Genomic DNA, 19,499 nt, shown 5'->3' with positions numbered 1-19,499 from the left:
GGCGTTGTTCTGTTCGTGGATATGTTTGTACTGTTTTCCATATTACTCTACTGACAAGTATTTTGCACTTCTAAGGAAGAGGACCCAAAGTTAGAGGCAAGCTCTAATCTACTGCTATCAGCTGTGTGATTATTATTAAGCGATTATTGCGAAAGGCAAACTTGCATAATTGACAAGTCCAACTATAGAAAATGTGAAGTCATGGAAAATGCTGAAACCTTGGCGTTCGTGACTTCCTTGACTGCAGCAGTAAACACAGAGCTGCACTGATAACAAAAAATTGCAAGGAGGCAAACTTTGAACCTTGTGCCAGCAGAGTTGGCAGCACGGAGGCTAGGCTTGAATTTTAATTGGATTATTCAGAGCTTTTTGGAACAGATCTGCACTGCAGTCAATTTAATATGCTTATGTTCACGTTTGCGAATTTATAATTATAGAATATTAAATTAATGAATAGTTATGCCTGTGTCAATTAACTACCATATTCATTTGATTGACAGGTTGTGTTACTCATCAGTAAAATGGAGGCTTTCTCCTACATTTCATAACAAGCGACACTGAAAGTGATCGCGAAAGCAATCGCTATTGTAAAAAAAAACACACGCCCGCAAAGTGGTGCGCGCGCACGCGCCACTGTGAGCCATATGTTTTCAATTATTGCGCCAATGTCTGGTCACGATAATTGAAAACATATGGGCTTTGGTGCGCGTAATAGAAATCAACAGGCCATGGGCGGAACAATGCGTCCGCCTTTGGCCTGTTGCGTGCTCTGTAAAAAAACACGCAAACAAAGCCCAATAGCGAAACCCAAAAGGAAAACCAAATGCACGAGCGTGTGCAATTCCAAGGTTCGTTTTCAAACCCCTGACAAAAGGGCTCTCGCCTGCGCGATCAGTGCTGCGAACTGCAATGCAGGGCGCAAGCCCTATAAAGACTTAATGGGTAAATAAAAATTGCACTAGGTTTGATAATTAATAGATGCACAATGTATGCTCCGTTCTGCTTTATGAACGCCAGGATGTAGGATAACAAGCAACTAGCACTTTTCTTCCCTTTACCAACATTTGCTAAAAGAGCAAGAAAGAACTGTCTGCCCACTGAATTTGTGCCATGTTTTATCAGGTGAAAATGAGGCACGCAAAATCCCCGGTGGCGCAATTTGCACCCTGATTCTTATACTGGGTAGGGCGCAAACTGGTGCTTGTACTTGATTTGGTATTAGCACAACAATATAAAACAGGATGTTAGTCCGGAGTTACAGAGAAGAGTTTACACATGATCAGGCAATAGCAAAAGCAGATCTGCACACTCAATGGATCATGAGTAGCCAGTTTCAGTAGAGAAAAAAGAAATGGTGTGCATCTACTCATAAATGCCTGACTGCCTAAAAGGATCTCAGCATGTAAGGCAGTCCTCTTCTCATGATACTCTTAGATAAGGTAACTGCTATGTGAGGTGGGACCTCAAGAACATATGGTTCAGTACTGTGCCACTGGTTCCTATGCATCTCGCACTGAAAATCAAAAAGAGTATGTAAAGCAGGTTAGATAGAGTTTATTTCAAGCCAGGTCTCTTGAAATGTATCGCTGTAAATTATATATTTTGCTTTTTTTATAATCAAGGTGAATGGTAAATCAAAACATGTTTAAACAAAGCTAATTCTGGGTTGTATTTCAATGAGACAGTGTTCTGGATTTCTGGCACAATTATTCTACCTTGTGTAGTAATTATATAGAAATTTCTCATGGTACAATACAATAAGGTTATTGTCCTATCTGATGAAACATTGATGGTAAAAACTGTAATCTAGGGCAGCATCCTTGATATGATTATTCTATGTACATTTCTTGTTCTGGGGCTGAATCTCTCCTGGAATGTTTTCGAGGGCATTATTTATTTTGCTAACGTAATCAATCAACTCCCAACTGCCACTACAAACTAACTGCAACCAACTACAAACCGATCTCCTGCCTAGCGTGCCCAGCCAAAGTCTTAGAGAAACTCATCAACAGATGCCTCACCGACCACCTCAGCAACCAGCAGCTTTGGACCCAACCACAGTACAGAAACAGCACTCATCGCCATCACAGACGACATCCTCATGATCCTGGACAGAGGTGATACAGCTGCCCTCATTCCCTTGGAACCTCTTAGCAGCATTTGACACTGTCTCCCACCCCATCCTCATCACACACTTACAGGACCTAGGCATCCAAACGCCCACTCGCCGCTGGATCTGCTCCTTTTTGATGGATAGAACTCAAGCCTGAAAACTTTTTTGTGAAGTGCCTCAAGATTCAACCCTCAGCCCTGGCCCTCTCCAACGTGTACATGATCACTTAGGCAGTGTCATGCATGCACACAACATCAACATACTCTCCTACATTGATGAAATACAATTCCTGCTCTTCCTGTCGGACAAGAACCCAAACACAAGGACCAAGTTTCCTGCCTGCGTGACTGAAGTAGCCACTGGATGAAGTCCAACTGTCTCAAGCTCAACAGCGATAAGACAGAAATACTGATATTTATCAATAATGCCTCATCATGGGACTCCATCTGATGGCCGGCCAACCTTGCGCCCACACTCACCCCCACGCCAGGAACCATAGGATCATTACTGACAACAAACTAGACATGACTGTGCATGTCAATGCTGTTCTAGCAATCTGCTTACACATCCTGAAGATGCTGATGAAAACCTTCAAATGTATCCCAAGCATTGCCAGAACATGAGCAAACCATGCCCTCGTCATCAGCAAGTGGCAACACCCTCTACACCAGAATCACCAAGAAACTCACTAGAAAACTACAAACACACATCACACCACACCTCATGGAACTTCACTATCTCACAATACACAAACATGCACAGTTCAAACTACTCACTCACACATTTAAGACCCTAAACAACACATGCCCGCCTACCTGAACAATCGCATCGCCTTCTACCAACCATCCAGACACCTCCACTCTGCTGGCATCCTACTCACTCACATTCCACAAATGCACAGAAATAGATCCAGAGGCATGGTCTTATCATACATAGCTCCAAAAGCCAGGAATAACCGCCCAATACAGACCAGTCTCCTCCTCTCTTCTTGAGTGCCGCAAGAAGCTGAAGCTTTGACTTTTCGATTGACCTCCCACCCCAGGCAAGACTAGAGACATGATCAATCAATCAATCAAGTCGTATTTATAGAGCGCGTTCTTGTCACCGGAGAGGGTATCCAGGCACTTGCTGTGGATCTTCAGTTGAAGAGCCAGGTCTTGAGCTCCTTCCTGAAGTTGGTCAATGATGGTACAGTGCGGAGGTAGAGGTGGAGGGTGTTCCAGGCTTTGGAGGCGTGAAAGGAGAAGGGGTATCCTCTAGTGTGGCAATGGCGTATACGAGGGATCAGCGTGAAGTGTGCGGAGCGGAGGTTCCTGGGGGAGTTGGTGGAAGTGAAGGCGGTGGTTCATCAAGGCGGACCTTTGGTCATGGAGGGCTTTACAGGTGTGGGACAGGAGCTTGAAATGGCATTTCTACTGGACTGGGAGCCAGTGGAAGTCCTTCAGGTGCTGGATGATGTGGATTCTCTTGGGCAGATTGAGGAACAGTCTGACAGCTGCGTTCTGGATCATCTGGAGTCTTTGCATGAGTTCGATGGTGGTGCCTGCATAGAGTGCATAACCGTAGTACAGCCTTCAGGTGATGAGCAGCTGCATTACCATCTTCATGGTGCTTGTGGGAAGCCACCTGAAGATCTTGTGGTGCATGTGGAAGCAGGCTGAGGAGACGGAGATGACCTGACATTTTGTGGAGAGTTTGCCGTCGAGGACGATGCCGAGGTTGCCGGCGTAGTCTTTCAGAGTGGAGGTGGGTCCGAGTTCTGACAGCCACCAGGAGTCCAGAGGGCGGTGTGTACTGAAAATGAGAACCTCTAACTTATCCGTTTTGAGATTTGGGTAGTTATCCCTCATCCAGGCTGCTCACCTGCTCAGCACCAAGATTCCCTAACGGGTGATAGTGCGTGCTACGAACAGACATAACATGACAAGACAATCTGTGGGTTCCATTCTTCATAGCGTAGGTATTCCAGAGAGTCCCCTTATGCACGGTTCTGCTGGCATGAACCTTCCTGGGATGCAGGGCTTTATTATAGCATTCCAGCACACTGTCATGAGAAGAACCAGTTATTAAAGCCCTTTAACTGAGTTATAGGTCTGAGCCACAGGCCATTGCCTACAAAAAGGAGGAGGACATTAACAACTGTTACAGCCCAAGGGAGGATGGCAATAATACTATTAGAACAGTCCACCCATTGAGGGTGCCACTTTATTGTGTTCAAAGGAGATCTCAACTTTCCAATGTTCTAAATTTCCTAGCATAACATTCCTGCGGAAGTGCTCTTCATGGTTCTGCTTTCTAGAGCATTATGGCAGATCATTTTCAAATCATGTGTGCCTGCAATCCATACTCTTCTTTAACTGTACCTATGGCACTTACCCTAGGAGGATCCCCAGAACAAGATGCAATTTGTTCTCCAATGGGCAGCAGCTTCCCTGCCTGGAAATAAGAATAAAAGGACAGAATTAAATCAGTGCCAGGCGACTAAAAGAACATATATAACTAGTAATATTATCAACACCAGTTAGTATGAATACGGAATTTAGACTAACTAATAAGGTGTTGACAGGCAATAACAGTATGTGCCCAGAGAAGAGTTAGGGGCCGGTTTCTAACAGGGGTATAAAAGAAACCATAGCGACACAGTAGGTCGTATTTGAAGTGGTTACGTGTTTGTGTTAATGATGGTGATTGGTGGAGAAGCTGCAAGTGAAGAGGAAATCAGTGTGATGGAAGCCATATGATGATATGACTCAACAAAACAGTATGGAGCCTACCAAAACCTTAAATGTGTGCAAGGGATTGCGAAAAAATTAACATTTCGCCAGCCTTAATAAAATGGGACTTTTTTGCCTGTTATAGAGAGAAAAACAATCCATTAGACTTTAGAACCACACAAGAAATCTTGACTTCGCGCAAAGACGGGATCAGGCCATGGAGTGCCCCTCTGTCGAGAAGAGTTCCGTATGTTGCCTCATACATTGAACAGAAAACAATGCAAATGCCTATATTGCTCATAAGCCTGGTTTCCTTAAAGTACTTCAGAAAGTAAGACCCCCTGAGTTTAGGCATTCTTACAGATCAAGGTATGTGGTTCCAGAACAGACGGCTCTGCTCCTGAGAAGCCCTTTCTTATGACGAGCACTATTTTTAGCAACAGACGCAATGTTCTGAAGATATGATGGACGATGGATACTCTAATTTACCTCAATTCATTCACCTTTGATTGCCTTCAACTTTGAGAAGCTATGCTTCTGACAAGTAAATCTTTGTATCACTGACCACAAATGAGGTGCATAACCAAAAATAACAGACCACCCAAAGTATGAGTTGGCATGAGCAGAGGAACAATTAAGATGTTATTGGTTACATCGCCTTGGACAGTAAATATGTAAATGGCTCTTTGCTGGTCACTCTTTATCTCACTCTCTCAGGTTTCTTTACATCTCTGCTTTCTACCTTTGTAACTGTTTTTCCATCTTTCCTCCTTCTTGTTTTGCTTATGTATTTTCCTCTCTCTTGATGAAAGTCTAATGAGGAAAAATGTGTGCCTGTCTCCACAAATAAGTGCCAGTGGTCCCCACCTGAAACCTCCAGCTCCAACTAAGCACTTCACTAACAAAGCACATGCAAGCAGACTTCAAAAATTCCAGTAGCTCACAATTTATATCAGCCTATTTTTTTGACTTGCCAACCAAAAATCAAGCAGTATGTCAAGTAGCTGAGATAAGATCCAAGCAACCAACCCTCGATCTGTAAATATACTAAAACTCATCATCACAAAGGGAGTGAATAAGACTATTCATACTCTCTACTTCACTGTACATATTTCCTTCATATAGGCTTCTCTGCGGGGTTACTATTACTTACATACACTTCTTTGCCTTCTTTTGTATTTCCTGCAATCCTTACATAAGGTGTGTGTTTGTTGACACTTGAGAAACTGACTAGGACCGCACACAGAAACACAACTACACAACGTATTGTATTAGTTTTACTTCCTAGCTCATGTGATGCTGAGCAAATGGGTATTTCTGCGTTCACGTGAAGTAGATGATAGGGACTGAAACAGCACGTTGTTTAGTCCAGCCATTGAAGGTTAACCAAGATACACAAGACTAGGAAGCGGCTGCACCCACAGAGCAGTCCACACAAACACACATGCCCATATAAGCACCCAGAAAAGGCAATCCAACGTGTGTGTTACTGTCTGTCTGTTTGTATGTCACTGATTACAAGTATCTAAGATCCGGACACTGGAATACTATGAAAAAGAAGCTGCACTTCCAGGCTATTTACCCTTCCACTCTACAAAAAGGACCTCTGACGTCAACATGTTGCCTGACAGCTATTTCATTTTTTGACATTGTAAACAATTTATTAAAGAAGAAGCTTCAAATAACATGCTTAGAAAGTAGCAAATACAGAGCAATGTTACGAAATTAGCAATACATGAGACATTCAGCACATGACTACTATATTATAGTATATAAATGTTGTGTATATAAATTTGGATGAAACTCAAACACTTCATTTAGCAGTAATAACTAATAACAGAAACACTTACTACCCAAAGTGTGTCTAAGAAGAATATAAAAGGTTAACCATGAACATCAGGATATCTGCACCAAATGGAAGTGAAGACAAGTTCATCATGTTTTAGCCTGTAGCAGACTTTCTTTAAATTTGCTAGTGTTATCAAGTCAGGAGCTTGATCATTTATACAAACCTTCCTTGATGAATTCTAGTAATGAAGGCATGATTAATTCACCAATAACTGGACTCTAGCAATCCAAGTAATGCAAATTATATCTGAATGCTAGCAGATGAAAGGGCATTCAGTTATAGCACAGAAGGAGAATGCCGGAGATCTACATTTGTGATGGATGTTTTGTTGGTAAATATTTTCTTGCACCATTAGAGAATTGCATCACAATAAATGAGCATAGGAAAGTAGCCTGCATAATCTTCCTTACATCTCATTGTGGTGTAGCGGTCTAGCCTTCTAGTACCGGCTATGACGTTTCAGGATTTCCGGCGGCGGCCATTTTAGATCATTGGCGCGCCGACTTCAATGAGTGAGGAGAGCCCGTCCGGCGCTCCCGATGTACTGTAGTTAAAAACGCAGCGGTTAAATAATAAACCTGCTATTTAATTAAACGAGTGTCCTGGCATCAATCATAGGCTACAAGGAACCTGCAACATTATAATGGCGACGAGTGACGGGATCCGACCATGATATCACGGACCCACCAGCGCAGGACAGCCTAGTCCATACCACCGGACACCTACAGAAGCAAGGGAGCGTGGCAGAGACGGGCGACTACAGAAACTGTGCTAGCAACACGAGCAAGTCCTCCCGGGAAGAGCGGTGAGAAGTGGCTAGCGCGCAGAGGGCACATATACACTTAAACACTGAAATATAAGCACTGGCAGGCCGTGCATGCGCCAGCAAACCCCTAAACAAAGGCGCTGGAGCCCCAAGGCAACAGAGAAGCGCGGGAAAGGGAAAAAGCCCAGCCAGCAGCCGTCCAGACTGAAGAGGAGTTACCTCACACCTCAGAGCCAGAGGAGAGTGAAAGGGAAGCGCCCAGCGCTGCGAGAGGCCCAACCATGTGCGCCCAAACGTCGGCGTTAACTATCCCGGTACCATTCCTGCCAAAAATGGGAGAACCCGACATGCCCTGGGAAGACTGGAAGCAATACTTCCTCAACTACCTCTCAGCACTAGAGGAAGAAGGCGAAAACGAGTTCACAGAGGCTCGACGCAAGAAAATATTGTTGCACAACCTAGGGCCAGCGGGCCAGAGGGTATATCTCAATTTAGTGAAACCGGACAGACCAACCACGGACACGGATGTTTTCCAACATGCACTTCAAGACCTAGATGCCCATTACAGGCCTGTGGTCTGCACGGCCATCGATAGGTACAACTTCTTCCAAAGAAAACAGGCAAAAAGTGAAACGGTGGATGAATATGTTGCGGCACTGCAGAAGTTGGCTCTCACGTGCAAGTTTGGAACCTTACAGGAGGAATTGATCCGCGATCAAATAATAATGCACACCATCATCACGTCGGTCCAGGAAAAACTATGGGTAAACGGGTACGCACCCCTAAAGGAAGTGGTGGCGCTTGTAAAGAAGGCAGAGATGTCAAAAAGGTGTGCAGATGCGGCGAGGCAAGAAACCAACCAAAGCGCAGCAGTATGCAAAGTGACGGACAGGAAGTGTACGGAGGCCAAGCAACAAACGGGGCACCAAGGACCACGCATGAACAAAAGACAAGGCCAGAAAACATACAAGAACCAAGGACAAAGGAACTGGGGCAAGAATGCGTGCTATAGGTGTGGAAGCACAGCACACGCTGCCAGCGACAAAGGGTGCCCGGCTTATCGCGCCAAGTGCGCGTTCTGCGGCCTTATAGGACATTATGAGAAAGTGTGCAGAAGGAAGCTGGCTAGGAACGAAGTCAAATATGTGGCACAAGAGTCTGTCCAAGGAGACGAAGAAGCGGATAGAAGCGAGGAAGACGAAGTCCTGATGATTGGAGATCAGATATTAGGTATCGAAGGAGCCACTGAGAGGAAGCCAAAATGTGAAATGGAGATAGGTGGAGTGAAGATGACCATGATAGCTGATTCAGGGTCGCCCTACACGATCATCCAGAGGAGCATTTGGGAGAGAGAGTTTGCGCCCAAAGTGGGGCGGCAACCTTTGCCATCAGACATTCATCCGGTGACATACACGGGAGAGCCCATTCCCATGGTGGGATATTGCCCATTAACCTTCACTTTCAGGGGTAGGTCAACAGGAGGCAAGTTGTATGTAGCTGAGAAGGGTCCGTCCGTGCTAGGATGGAAAGATCAAGGAGCCCTAGGGATAAATCTGAACCCAGGAGGGCGAACACAAGTGCTGGCGATGGAAGAAGCCGAGACGTATGAAGCGAAGTCTTGGAAAGAAGAGTTCCCGGAAGTGTTCAGAGACACTATAGGGCACCTTACAAAGTATACGCACAAAATTTGCCTGATGGAAGGGGCAAAACCCAAAAGCCACAAAGTACGAAACATCCCATTCAGGATTAGAGCAGCAGTGCAAAAAGAACTGCAGAGGCTAGAGGACAACGGGGTGATAGAGGCTATTGACAGCGCAGAGTGGTTGGCACCGTTGGTGGTGGCGCAGAAGCCGAACGGGAAAGTGAGGCTGTGTGTGGACCTCCGCGAACTAAATAAATGCATCGTAGTGGACAAGTTCTCGCTCCCCAAAATAAACGAAATGCTGGCCAAGACGCAGGGAGTGGAATGGTTTTCAACGATTGACCTCACTTCAGCCTACCATCAAATCGAATTGCACCGGTCATGCAACCACCTGACGTCGTTTATCACGCCCTTCGGGTGTTACAAGTTTTTTTTGAATGCCGTTCGGGCTGGCGTCCGCAGCGGCAGTCTTCCAAAAGTTGATGCATCACCTTTTCCACAAAATGGAAGGCATCCAATACTTCCAGGACGACATCCTGATCATGGGAACGTCGCGAGAGGACCACGATAAGAAGCTAAAGGACGTCCTGACCACCCTAAGAGACAGTGGGCTCACTGCCCAATGGGACAAATGTAAGTTCGGAGTAAAACGGGTCACATACTTAGGGCACGAAATAAGCAGTCGAGGCATTGAACCAAAGGCAGCGAATGTAAGTGCCATCAAATATGCACCCACTCCAGAGAGCAAGGAGGACATAAGAACGTTCCTAGGGATGGCAGAGTTCTACGGAAAGTTCGTGCCACACTTTGCATCGAAAACCCATCACATGCGTCAAGTACTCAAAGACAAGTCCACATTCCGATGGGGTAAGGAAGAGCAAGGAGAGTTTGAGGAAATGAAACGGAGCATTTGTGAAGCGGTGCCCATACAAGGATTCGACCAAGAAGCTCACACAATACTGACCACAGATGCTAGTGACCGAGGATTAGGTGCGATGCTCACACAACAGTCTGCGGGAGGCAAGGTCTCCACCATCAGCTTTGCATCAAGGGCGCTGGCCCCAAATGAACAAAAGTTCAGCGTCATTGAAAAAGAAATGCTTGCTGCTGTGTGGGCGATGGAGAGGTTCAGGCAGTTCTGTGGGGAGGAAAATTCACGGTAAGAACTGATCACAAGCCTTTAATCAAGGTGAAAATTGCAAAAAACACAGTTGATGGACAGAATGTAGAACAATGTCATACATTCACCCCAGTACAAGGATCTGGGCCTAAATCCATCGGTTTTTTTGCACTCCACACCACCCTGGGTTAGACACTGGCTATATGCAATTCAGCTCTGACCCTGTGCCTCATGGGAACAGCCTCTCTAATTAAAGAGAGGGACCCTAAACGCCAAAGGGGTAGGGTTCCAAAAGACAGTATGTCACAAAATAACGTCCCCTCTGGACCAATTCTAAGCAAACAAAGAAATTTACATCTATACCACACACAGGTCAATTCATACTTTCATTTTGGGCAGCAAACAAGATGATGTAAAAATAGTCAGAGAATTATAAAGAGTATACAATTTATTATACCATTAAAAAATTTTACAATAAAAAAGGATAAGCAATATATCCTAACATCATACATGCAGATAATAGTCACAAGGTGGGAACAAAACAACACATTGGTTAAAAAATAGAACGGGATACTGTAGTCCGACTTATATAAATCATACTCCAATTTTGTAAGAATATTTTTGAATTGGAGACGTTGTCTAGTCCATTGATTTAGTGTATCCCAATACACAAGGGCATCAACGCGTTTCGGTTTTGGCAATTAGGTTTATCAGCCAACACCTTCATCAGGATAAACATTAAAACATTCCCACAATATAAGGATAATCTGCAAGAATATAAAATATATACAATATCAAACAATTTATCATTAATATATTGTCACTAACTACTTATTACAGCATCAACAGTTTGCTACTCCCTTAAGTAACATACATACAATTATACATTCAACACAGTCATCTGCACAAATATTCTGAAAATTCGACATTGTTATTCAAATGGAAAAAGCATACAGAATCATATACAATGGCTAAGACTGTAAGATGATTTAATAATACTGTTCAGTCTAAAGCCTAGCTTAATAAGCAGAGTTGTGATAAGTTCATGCACATTTGTAGATGAAAATGCAATTTATAAGTGAACATGCAATTTATAAGATAAGTCGTCTTAAGGGAACAGTCCAGTCCGAACTACCAAGCCATGTCTTTCCCAGACGGGAATCAAGCATCCAAGGACCGGTTTCTGGCTATCACCTTCATCAGCCTGGATAGCTTGACTCCAGTGGTGTGGAGAGCCTGGGACTCACGTCTGAGCATACCCAGCCCACTCGGGGTAAAAATTGCAAAAAACACAGTTGATGGACAGAATGTAGAACAATGTCATACATTCACCCCAGTACAAGGATCTGGGCCTAAATCCATCGTTTTTTTGCACTCCACACCACCCTGGGTTAGACACTGGCTATATGCAAATCAGCTCTGGCCCTGTGCCTCATAGGAACAGTCCAGTCCGAACTACCAAGCCATGTCTTTCCCAGACCGGAATCAAGCAAGGAAGCAAGGTGCTAATGTCCAGCGGCCATGAGCGAGCGACTCCAAGGATCGCTAGGATGACGTTAAGATTGCTAGATTTCGTATACGACGTTGAGTACCTGCCTGGCCATAAGAATAAAGTCGCCGATTTTCTGAGTCGAGCGGCAGCAAAGGAAGGCGCAGAAGAACAAGGCAGGAGCGAATTAGAGGATTACGTAATAGCGACGACAACTGACCCTGAGAAAGCAATAAGCATCCAAGAGTGGGAAGACGCATACATCAAAGACGAAAGGCTGGAAGCAGTGAAGTCGTATGTAGCCACTGGATGGCCAGATAATAGAATGCTAGAAGAAGATCTCAAACAGTTATGGGAAGTCAGAGAAGAGTTATCGGTGGGGGACAACCCGTGTTTCCTGTTGAGGAGTGGGAAAGTGTACCACCAGACTCTCTGATCGAACAACTTTTGTGCATTGGTCACGAAGGACATCAAGGGATAGTCAAAACTAAAAGGAGGGTGAAAGAAGACTACTGGTGGCCGGGGATGGACAAGAGGATCAAAAGATACGTCTGCTCCTGTGAACAGTGCAACAATGTGGACAAAACACAACGGCTGTTGCGCCCACACTTGGGAGTGCATGAACAACCAGAAAATCCGTGGGAGGAAGTAGCGATTGACATTCTCGGACCTGTCCTAGACTCTCAAGGCACGCAGAAGTACATCACAGTATTGATGAACAGGTACTCGAAGTGGCCCGAAATCAACGTGACGGACGACACGGAAACAGAGACAATACTCGTGTTCCTCACAGACGTCTTCATACGGGAAGGAATACCAAAAGGTATACTGAGTGACAATGGTCCCCAATTTGTTTCCACCAAATGGGCCCAATTCATGGAGAGAAATGGTGTCGCGGTCAGACACACCCCGGTCTATCACCCGGCTGGTAACGGCTTGGCGGAGAGATTTAACCGGGTGATCATGGGCTCCATCCAGGCCACCATCAGCCAAGGGAAGGACTGGGAGAAGGAGTTGAAGCAATTGGTGTGGGCGTACCGCATAACACCGACATCCACAGGATACAGCCCGTTCAGGATTCTGAGAGGACGAGAACCGTTCACAAAGGACAACGTTGCCTGAAAGCGGCTTACGATCCAGAGTCAGTGGTCACCGGCAGTCGTCCGCAGGAACCTAGAGAAGGCTCAGGCAATCTACACAGAACAATATAACAAGAGGGGCAGCACCCAGGAAACCAACCTGGAGAAAGGAGAATGGGTGAGAGTCAGACAACCAGTTCAAAAGAAGAAGGGAGAAAGCAAATTCACTCCTCCCCTTCGAGTAGTGGAGCCGTATTCCAGATCTGCGCTGCTCAGCGATGGCAAGGTATGGTCTCAAGACCGCATGGCCAAATGCAAACGCGTGGAGAACTGGGATGTGGTGAAAGAGAATGTGAGAGACACGCCAGGAACAGAAGGAACCACTAGGAACCCCACGGGAAATAAGGGAAGCATCAGCCAAAGGGAAAACCCGTGGGAGAAGGACAGGGAAGATAGACAAGGAACCAGCACCCCTAGCAGAGTCATAATAAGAGAAGAGCAAGAAGATGGGGATGAAAGCCGTGAGCCCTTGCTCAGCCCAGAGACTAAGAGACGTCACCAGTAAACACCCAGCAGGACTTGCAGACGCAGAGGGGCAGGAGAATCATGTTGCCCAGGAGGTTTGAGGGGTTCCACATGGAGAGAAAGTAAGACTGTTCAATGTTAAAAAAAAGATTGTGAAAGGGGGAGATGTGGTGTAGCGGTCTAGCCTTCTAGTACCGGCTATGACGTTTCAGGATTTCCGGCGGCGGCCATTTTAGATCATTGGCGCGCCGACTTCAATGAGTGAGGAGAGCCCGTCCGGCGCTCCCGATGTACTGTAGTTAAAAACGCAGCGGTTAAATAATAAGCCTGCTATTTAATTAAATGAGTGTCCTGGCATCAATTATAGGCTACAAGGAACCTGCAACATTATACTCATTGACTTAACATCTTTCTGTACGATTTATTTATAAAGTTTCCAAGGAGTCCAATAAAGTCACAAGAAGAAGTTTTGCTGTATTATAGGATCTGCTGGTCAGGGCTTCGTTTTTTTATGATTGTGGTATATCCCACTAGGAGGAGGAGCCTATTGGCGTAGTCAAGTAATGTTCCCAGTCCACAAATATTTTTTTCTAAACACCTAGTGGCTTTTTTGAAGTCGAGATGGTAAATGTGGGAGACCTTATTATGTTTCTGGGAACGGTTAAACAGAAATGTACACATCCTGGTGATTTAAGATCTAGAATATTAAACTGATTCATCGAATTGGTGAGTACAATTTTTAGATTAAGCCCTGATATAAGAGAAGCCAAACTCCCATCAACAGGTACTTTTTGTCTTTTATTGGAGTTTTTTTAGTTTTTTTTATTTTGACCCCAGAAAAAAGTTTTATACATTGTCCTAAAACTTAAATAACTCCTAAAACTTAAATAACTTTAATAAGACACTTGATAAGGAGTTGTGCTGCAACATACCAAGATTTGAGCAAGATAAGGCATTTTAATGGTGTTTCATTTTGCAAATAGTCATAACCCACGTTTACACCATCTAGGAACTTCATCGTTTGATTTGACTAGCATTAATTAGGACTCATTCCAGAGGAAGCCACCAGCAGGGTCCAGGGCAAGTCCAGTTGGAACTTTGCAGCTGGGCTCTTCATGAAGGTGGGCTTTTGTGATCTTGTAGATTAACAACAGGCTAGCTAACTACCCCTTGGAGTCACTGTTCTGTCCTGGGTGCAAGTAGGGGAATGTTCAGTCCTTGGGGTCTCCATCCACAGGTTATAGTAGGTGCAGTACTCTTTCTGAAGGCAGGCTTCAGCATGTGCAATCCTTGTCCTGACTTATACAAGTCCAGCAGTGTTCTGAAGAAGGTATCCAGGGGTGCCACTTGTATGCCCACTAACTTGTGGATAGGGGTATCTCCCTAACCAAATTGGAAAAGGTTCCCAGCGGCAACCCTATCAACTTTGACCTAATTACCTGGGGCTTTGGTCTTAAACAATCCCACAGTGCCCTGCTCCGCCAAATCCAACATGTCAGAATCTTTTTTCCCTTGGTCAGAGCTCTGTGTACACCCCGGAGGTGTGTCTGGGTAAATGAGCCAAGGCAAAAGCAATTCTGAGACTGCTTGTCCCCCCACTGTGATTGTTGTCACTCTGGCTAATGGGACACTAACATAGGAAGGCCCAGTTGTAAGTACCATCTCTCCAGTACAATAACTGCCCTTTTAAAGCTTGTACGGTTGGTGGCCACCTCCCCAATGCAATTTTGTCAGGAGGAGGTCACACCTCTTCCAGGCCATGGCCCTTTTGTCCCATTTCTTTGGGAACTATTCACACCTCTTAGCAGACTGCCAGGTGACAGGTGAGGATTATCTATGAAAGAGCTCCTAGAATATTTTAGGCAGGAAAACGTTCTAAAACTGGCATTTTTAAAATAGTAATTTTAAGGCCAACTTTAGCATCAGATTGGATTTGTAATTCCTATTAATTTAAACCCTTTAATTATGGTTCTAGCCATTCTCACACTGAAGTTGTGCATTATAAGGTGTAATACCGTAACCCAGTGCTTTTCTATGGGACGGCCTGTCTTGCCACTGTGAAAACGACTTTGGAGATTATTCCCTGCCAGGACATGTAAAACTGAAGTACATATGTCCTGCTTTTTAAATGTTGTGCACCCTACCCTATGGGCATTGAGGGCCTACCTTAGGGGTGATTTATAAGTATTAAAAAGGATGCTTTGGGCCTAGCAAAGGGTTCATTTTGCCAGGTCGAATTTGCAGCTTTAAAACTGTATACTCAGGTTGCCGGCATACGGCTAAAGACATACTTGCATTGTCACTTTTGTGGTGGCACAATAGGTGCTGCAGTCCACTAGTGTCATTTAACTTAAAGGCCCTGAGTACAGTGAATACCATATAATAGGTAAATTAAATATGCCAATGAGGGATTAGGCAATTATACATGTTTTTTTTACATTGTCAAAGACCAGCTTAAATCTTTGAATTAACAAGTAATACAAGAGGATGCTGGGTTGCGGATGGTTGATGCATCATGATGTAGTATCTTTTAAAGAGGTGAATCTTCAACTCTTTCCTAATTTGGTTCAGCATTGGGGCAGTCCTGATGGATACAGAGATGTTGCTCCAGATACAGGTTGCATAAATGGAAAAGGACTGCTGCCTTAATATTTCTTAATTACACCTCTTAGTTTTAGTCGTGTCCAGACTTCGGGTCAGTAGCGGCCCGTGGAGGAGGTCCGTGGGGCGGTGAGGTGGGGCGGGGGGTAGTAAACACCGGGATATGGATGATCGGAGGTAAGTAAACCATTAAATAAATAAAATGAATTTCGTTGAGCGTGCTCCATTGCATTTTGCGATGCAGCACGCGCAACAAAATTTGTTTTATTTATTTAATTGTTTACTTACCTCCGATCAACCATATTCTGATTTTTACTATCCCCCACCATGCCCTCCCCCGCCACGCCTTACCGCCCCACTGTTCTCCCTCCACGGGCCGCTACTGCTTCGGGTGTGCTGAGAATCACCATAGATGTTGAGCTTGTCTGAAAGATAAGCCAGGGTGCAGGTTGATGCAGCTGGTTTTGGAGTCACATATCATCCATGCTTGTAGACATTATATGTTAAGAGTGCATGAGAAACACAAAGTCAGGATTTAAAATATAAGGGAGTGATAGGGTTTGTCTGTACTAACAAGACTTTATTACTCCCCAAAATAACCCTTCTTTGTAAACTTTGATGGTTATGTTATGTTGATTTGTACAGCGCACTTATCAACCAAAAGGGTATCCATGCGCTTGGGCAAGGCGTGTAGGTGTGTGCTCCCAGAGTGATTTTTTGTCCAATTCCAACTCTGGGGTCAAGAGATATGCAAATTTGGGGAGGCACAGTTCCTGAAAATCAGAGTGAGGCCCACACGAGCTTCATCATTACTTTGCTTTTTAGAAGTCAAAGTTCATTTTGTTCAAATTGGGTGTTTGTGGGTCTTGTAAACTACAATGATGTGTGCCTTGAAAATTGTGTATTACTTTGAAATTTATGGGGAGGATTCATGAGAAATGTAAGGAGTATTTTCTGTATTGTTATGTAAAGCGGCTGCTTTTTGGATCAACAAAAGTGCACAGGCTAAGACTACAGACGGTTATGTGGTAACTAGAACAAAGAGGGCCAGATTTACAAGCCCCTTGAGCCTCTTTACGCAGCCATTGTGTCACTTTTTTTGGCACAACAGTTGCGCAAACAATTTACAACGTGATGCATCTAGGGAGATGCTTCATGTTGTAAAGCCCTGCGTCACATTATCCCTGCGTCAGGTATAATGTATGCAGGGGGGTGTTCCTACGCAGGAAAGCCTCGTAAAAGTGACGCAGTGAAATCTACAAGATTTCACTGCGTCACTTTTAGGACGCCACTGCGTCAAAACCTTGAAGCAGGCATAAGGAGTGACGGAGTGTAGTGGGAATAAGTCACAAAATGCATTGCTGGAGTTGCATCATGCTTGCGACACGACTCCAGCAATGCTTGACTTTTGCCCCAACAGATGCGTCAGAATTTCTGACGCATCTGTAAATTCTTCTGCCACGGTGCGCTGTATTGTAAATACAGTGCATCCATGGTGGCGCAAGCATTTTTTAGGGTGGCGCAAGGAAAGTGATGCATCTCTGTAGATGCGTCACTTTCTTGTAAATCTGTTTCTTGTGCATTGGAGGGTGCTAAGTGTGGCGTAGAAATTAAGGGGTGGCACTGACAAAGAATTAGAGGGTGTTGTTTCTCAAAATTAAACATGCATCTGTCCTAAGAATTACAGGGAGGTGGGCAGTGCTGGGAAATAGGGGGATCCAGCTGGAACCCGATTCCGGCAGATATTTCTAGGCCGGATCTGTCCGAGAAAGGAAAACATGCTGAATTTTTCCTGGTGTCATTTTAAGACATTGGGACACATTTCAGCAGCGCCTGCATGTTGTCTATATGTCATTCGGAGCAGCAACATGCAGGTGGCTTGCTTATTTACACTTCCAGCTGGGCCCAAAACAAAGGATTGATTTGAAGGGCCATCAGCCCTCCTTTTGTTCAAGTGTAATACTAAATGGGAGCTATCTGAAGCCTAATACCTGGAAGCTCAAACAATGCAAGGAAACAAAGGTGCACAGCTCGCTATAATTTCACACGTGCTTAAGAGAAACTCAACTTTGGAAGCAGTTTTTTTTAACTTTGTTCAACTTCCTATGTAAGAGATGTGCATGCACTTAAAGACTGCACCATTTGTCTTTATAAGTAATTATATAATTATTGATGTAAGCGGCAACTAATATTGTTCCTATTTAATTCTTTTGTAGAGCTACTCATCCCAGTGTAGGGATTCAGAGAGCTCTATTTCATGCTCAGAGACACAATAAATCATACAAGGGTGTAATCAATAAAGAAGAAATGTTACATAAGACAATGAGGGTTACAAGGTATAGGAGTCACATTTCATCCATATTGGTAGACACTATAGGGCTAGATGTACAAAAGTTAGGAATAGCGAAATCCTAATTGTGATTGTTTGTGACTTACAATTAGGAAACTAATGTAGGAAACTCATTTCAGTTTCTTTACCGATTGGTAGTGGGTCACAAATAGACCTACCTCATGAATATTAATGAGACAGGTCATAATTTGTGAACCACTACAATTTGCTGCCATCTGCAGTCAGCAGAGCACCATTTCTGTGATTGCTGTTAAATAAAGGAATCTATTTTTTTAGGTCTCGGCAACGAGAACTATTGTCGCCGAGTAAGCTCGCAAGGGAGTACAGAGCGGTGCACGAGCCGACCAGGGTCTGTGGACGCGCACACACAAAGGCAGGCAGGCAGGCACACACCAGACACACACAGACAGACACACGCACGCACACACACACACACGCACACACACACCCTCCCTCTCTGCCCACTCCCTCTCTGCCGCCCCCCACCCCCTCTACCCCCACTCACCGGGCTCTTTCCCTCTGCAGCGGGTCAGTCACGGCAGCAGGCAGGCTCGGTGTCTTCTCCGGCGATCTTCAGCTGATGTGCACGCTCACGCTGCGTCTCCTGCGCGCCCACCACGCTGTTTCGCGCCCGTTGATCCTCAGCTTGTGATTACTACTCCTTCTAACCCGGATTCTAAATTACTATTTCTTGGTTCTCTAACTCCACTCTGTTGATTCGTAACAAACTGATATTCAGCACATTTCACAGTCTCGCTTTTGCTTCTCATAAATACAATAAGATTATTTTAAGCAATGTCTACCCTTCTTTTGGTTCTGTGCCTATTATGCTTCGGACTATAGAGTTTTAGAAAGTGTGGTGGAAGATTCCATGATATCAGTGGTGTGCAGAGTAGTGAGTGCAGAGTAGTGAGTGCAGAGTAGTGAGTGCAGAGTAGTGAGTGCGCAGAGTAGTGAGTGCGCAGAGTAGTGAGTGCGCAGAGTAGTGAGTGCGCAGAGTAGTGAGTGCGCAGAGTAGTGAGTGCGCAGAGTAGTGAGTGCACAGAGTAGTGAGTGCACAGAGTAGTGAGTAGTGAGTGCAGAGTAGTGAGTAGTGAGTGCAGAGTAGTGAGTAGTGAGTGCAGACTAGTGAGTAGTGAGTGCAGAGTAGTGAGTAGTGAGTGCAGAGTAGTGAGTAGTGAGTGCAGAGTAGTGAGTGCAGAGTAGTGAGTGCAGAGTAGTGAGTGCAGAGTAGTGAGTGCAGAGTAGTGA

General features: G+C 44.8%; 1 protein-coding gene across 1 annotated transcript in view; it reads right to left on the bottom strand.

Moving 5' to 3' along the window:
* Positions 1–19,499, bottom strand: part of EFHB (EF-hand domain family member B) — a 250,589-nt gene that overhangs the window by 219,094 nt on the left and 11,996 nt on the right. The window contains exon 2 of the mRNA XM_078663999.1: positions 4,490–4,549. Coding sequence (XP_078520125.1) covers positions 4,490–4,549 — 60 coding nt within the window. The remainder of the gene's footprint in view (positions 1–4,489; positions 4,550–19,499) is intronic.

Source organism: Lissotriton helveticus, chromosome 10, assembly GCF_964261635.1.
Source record: "Lissotriton helveticus chromosome 10, aLisHel1.1, whole genome shotgun sequence".
In the NCBI taxonomy this organism is placed as follows: Eukaryota; Metazoa; Chordata; class Amphibia; order Caudata; family Salamandridae; genus Lissotriton; species Lissotriton helveticus.
This window is presented reverse-complemented; position numbering and strand designations above follow the sequence as displayed.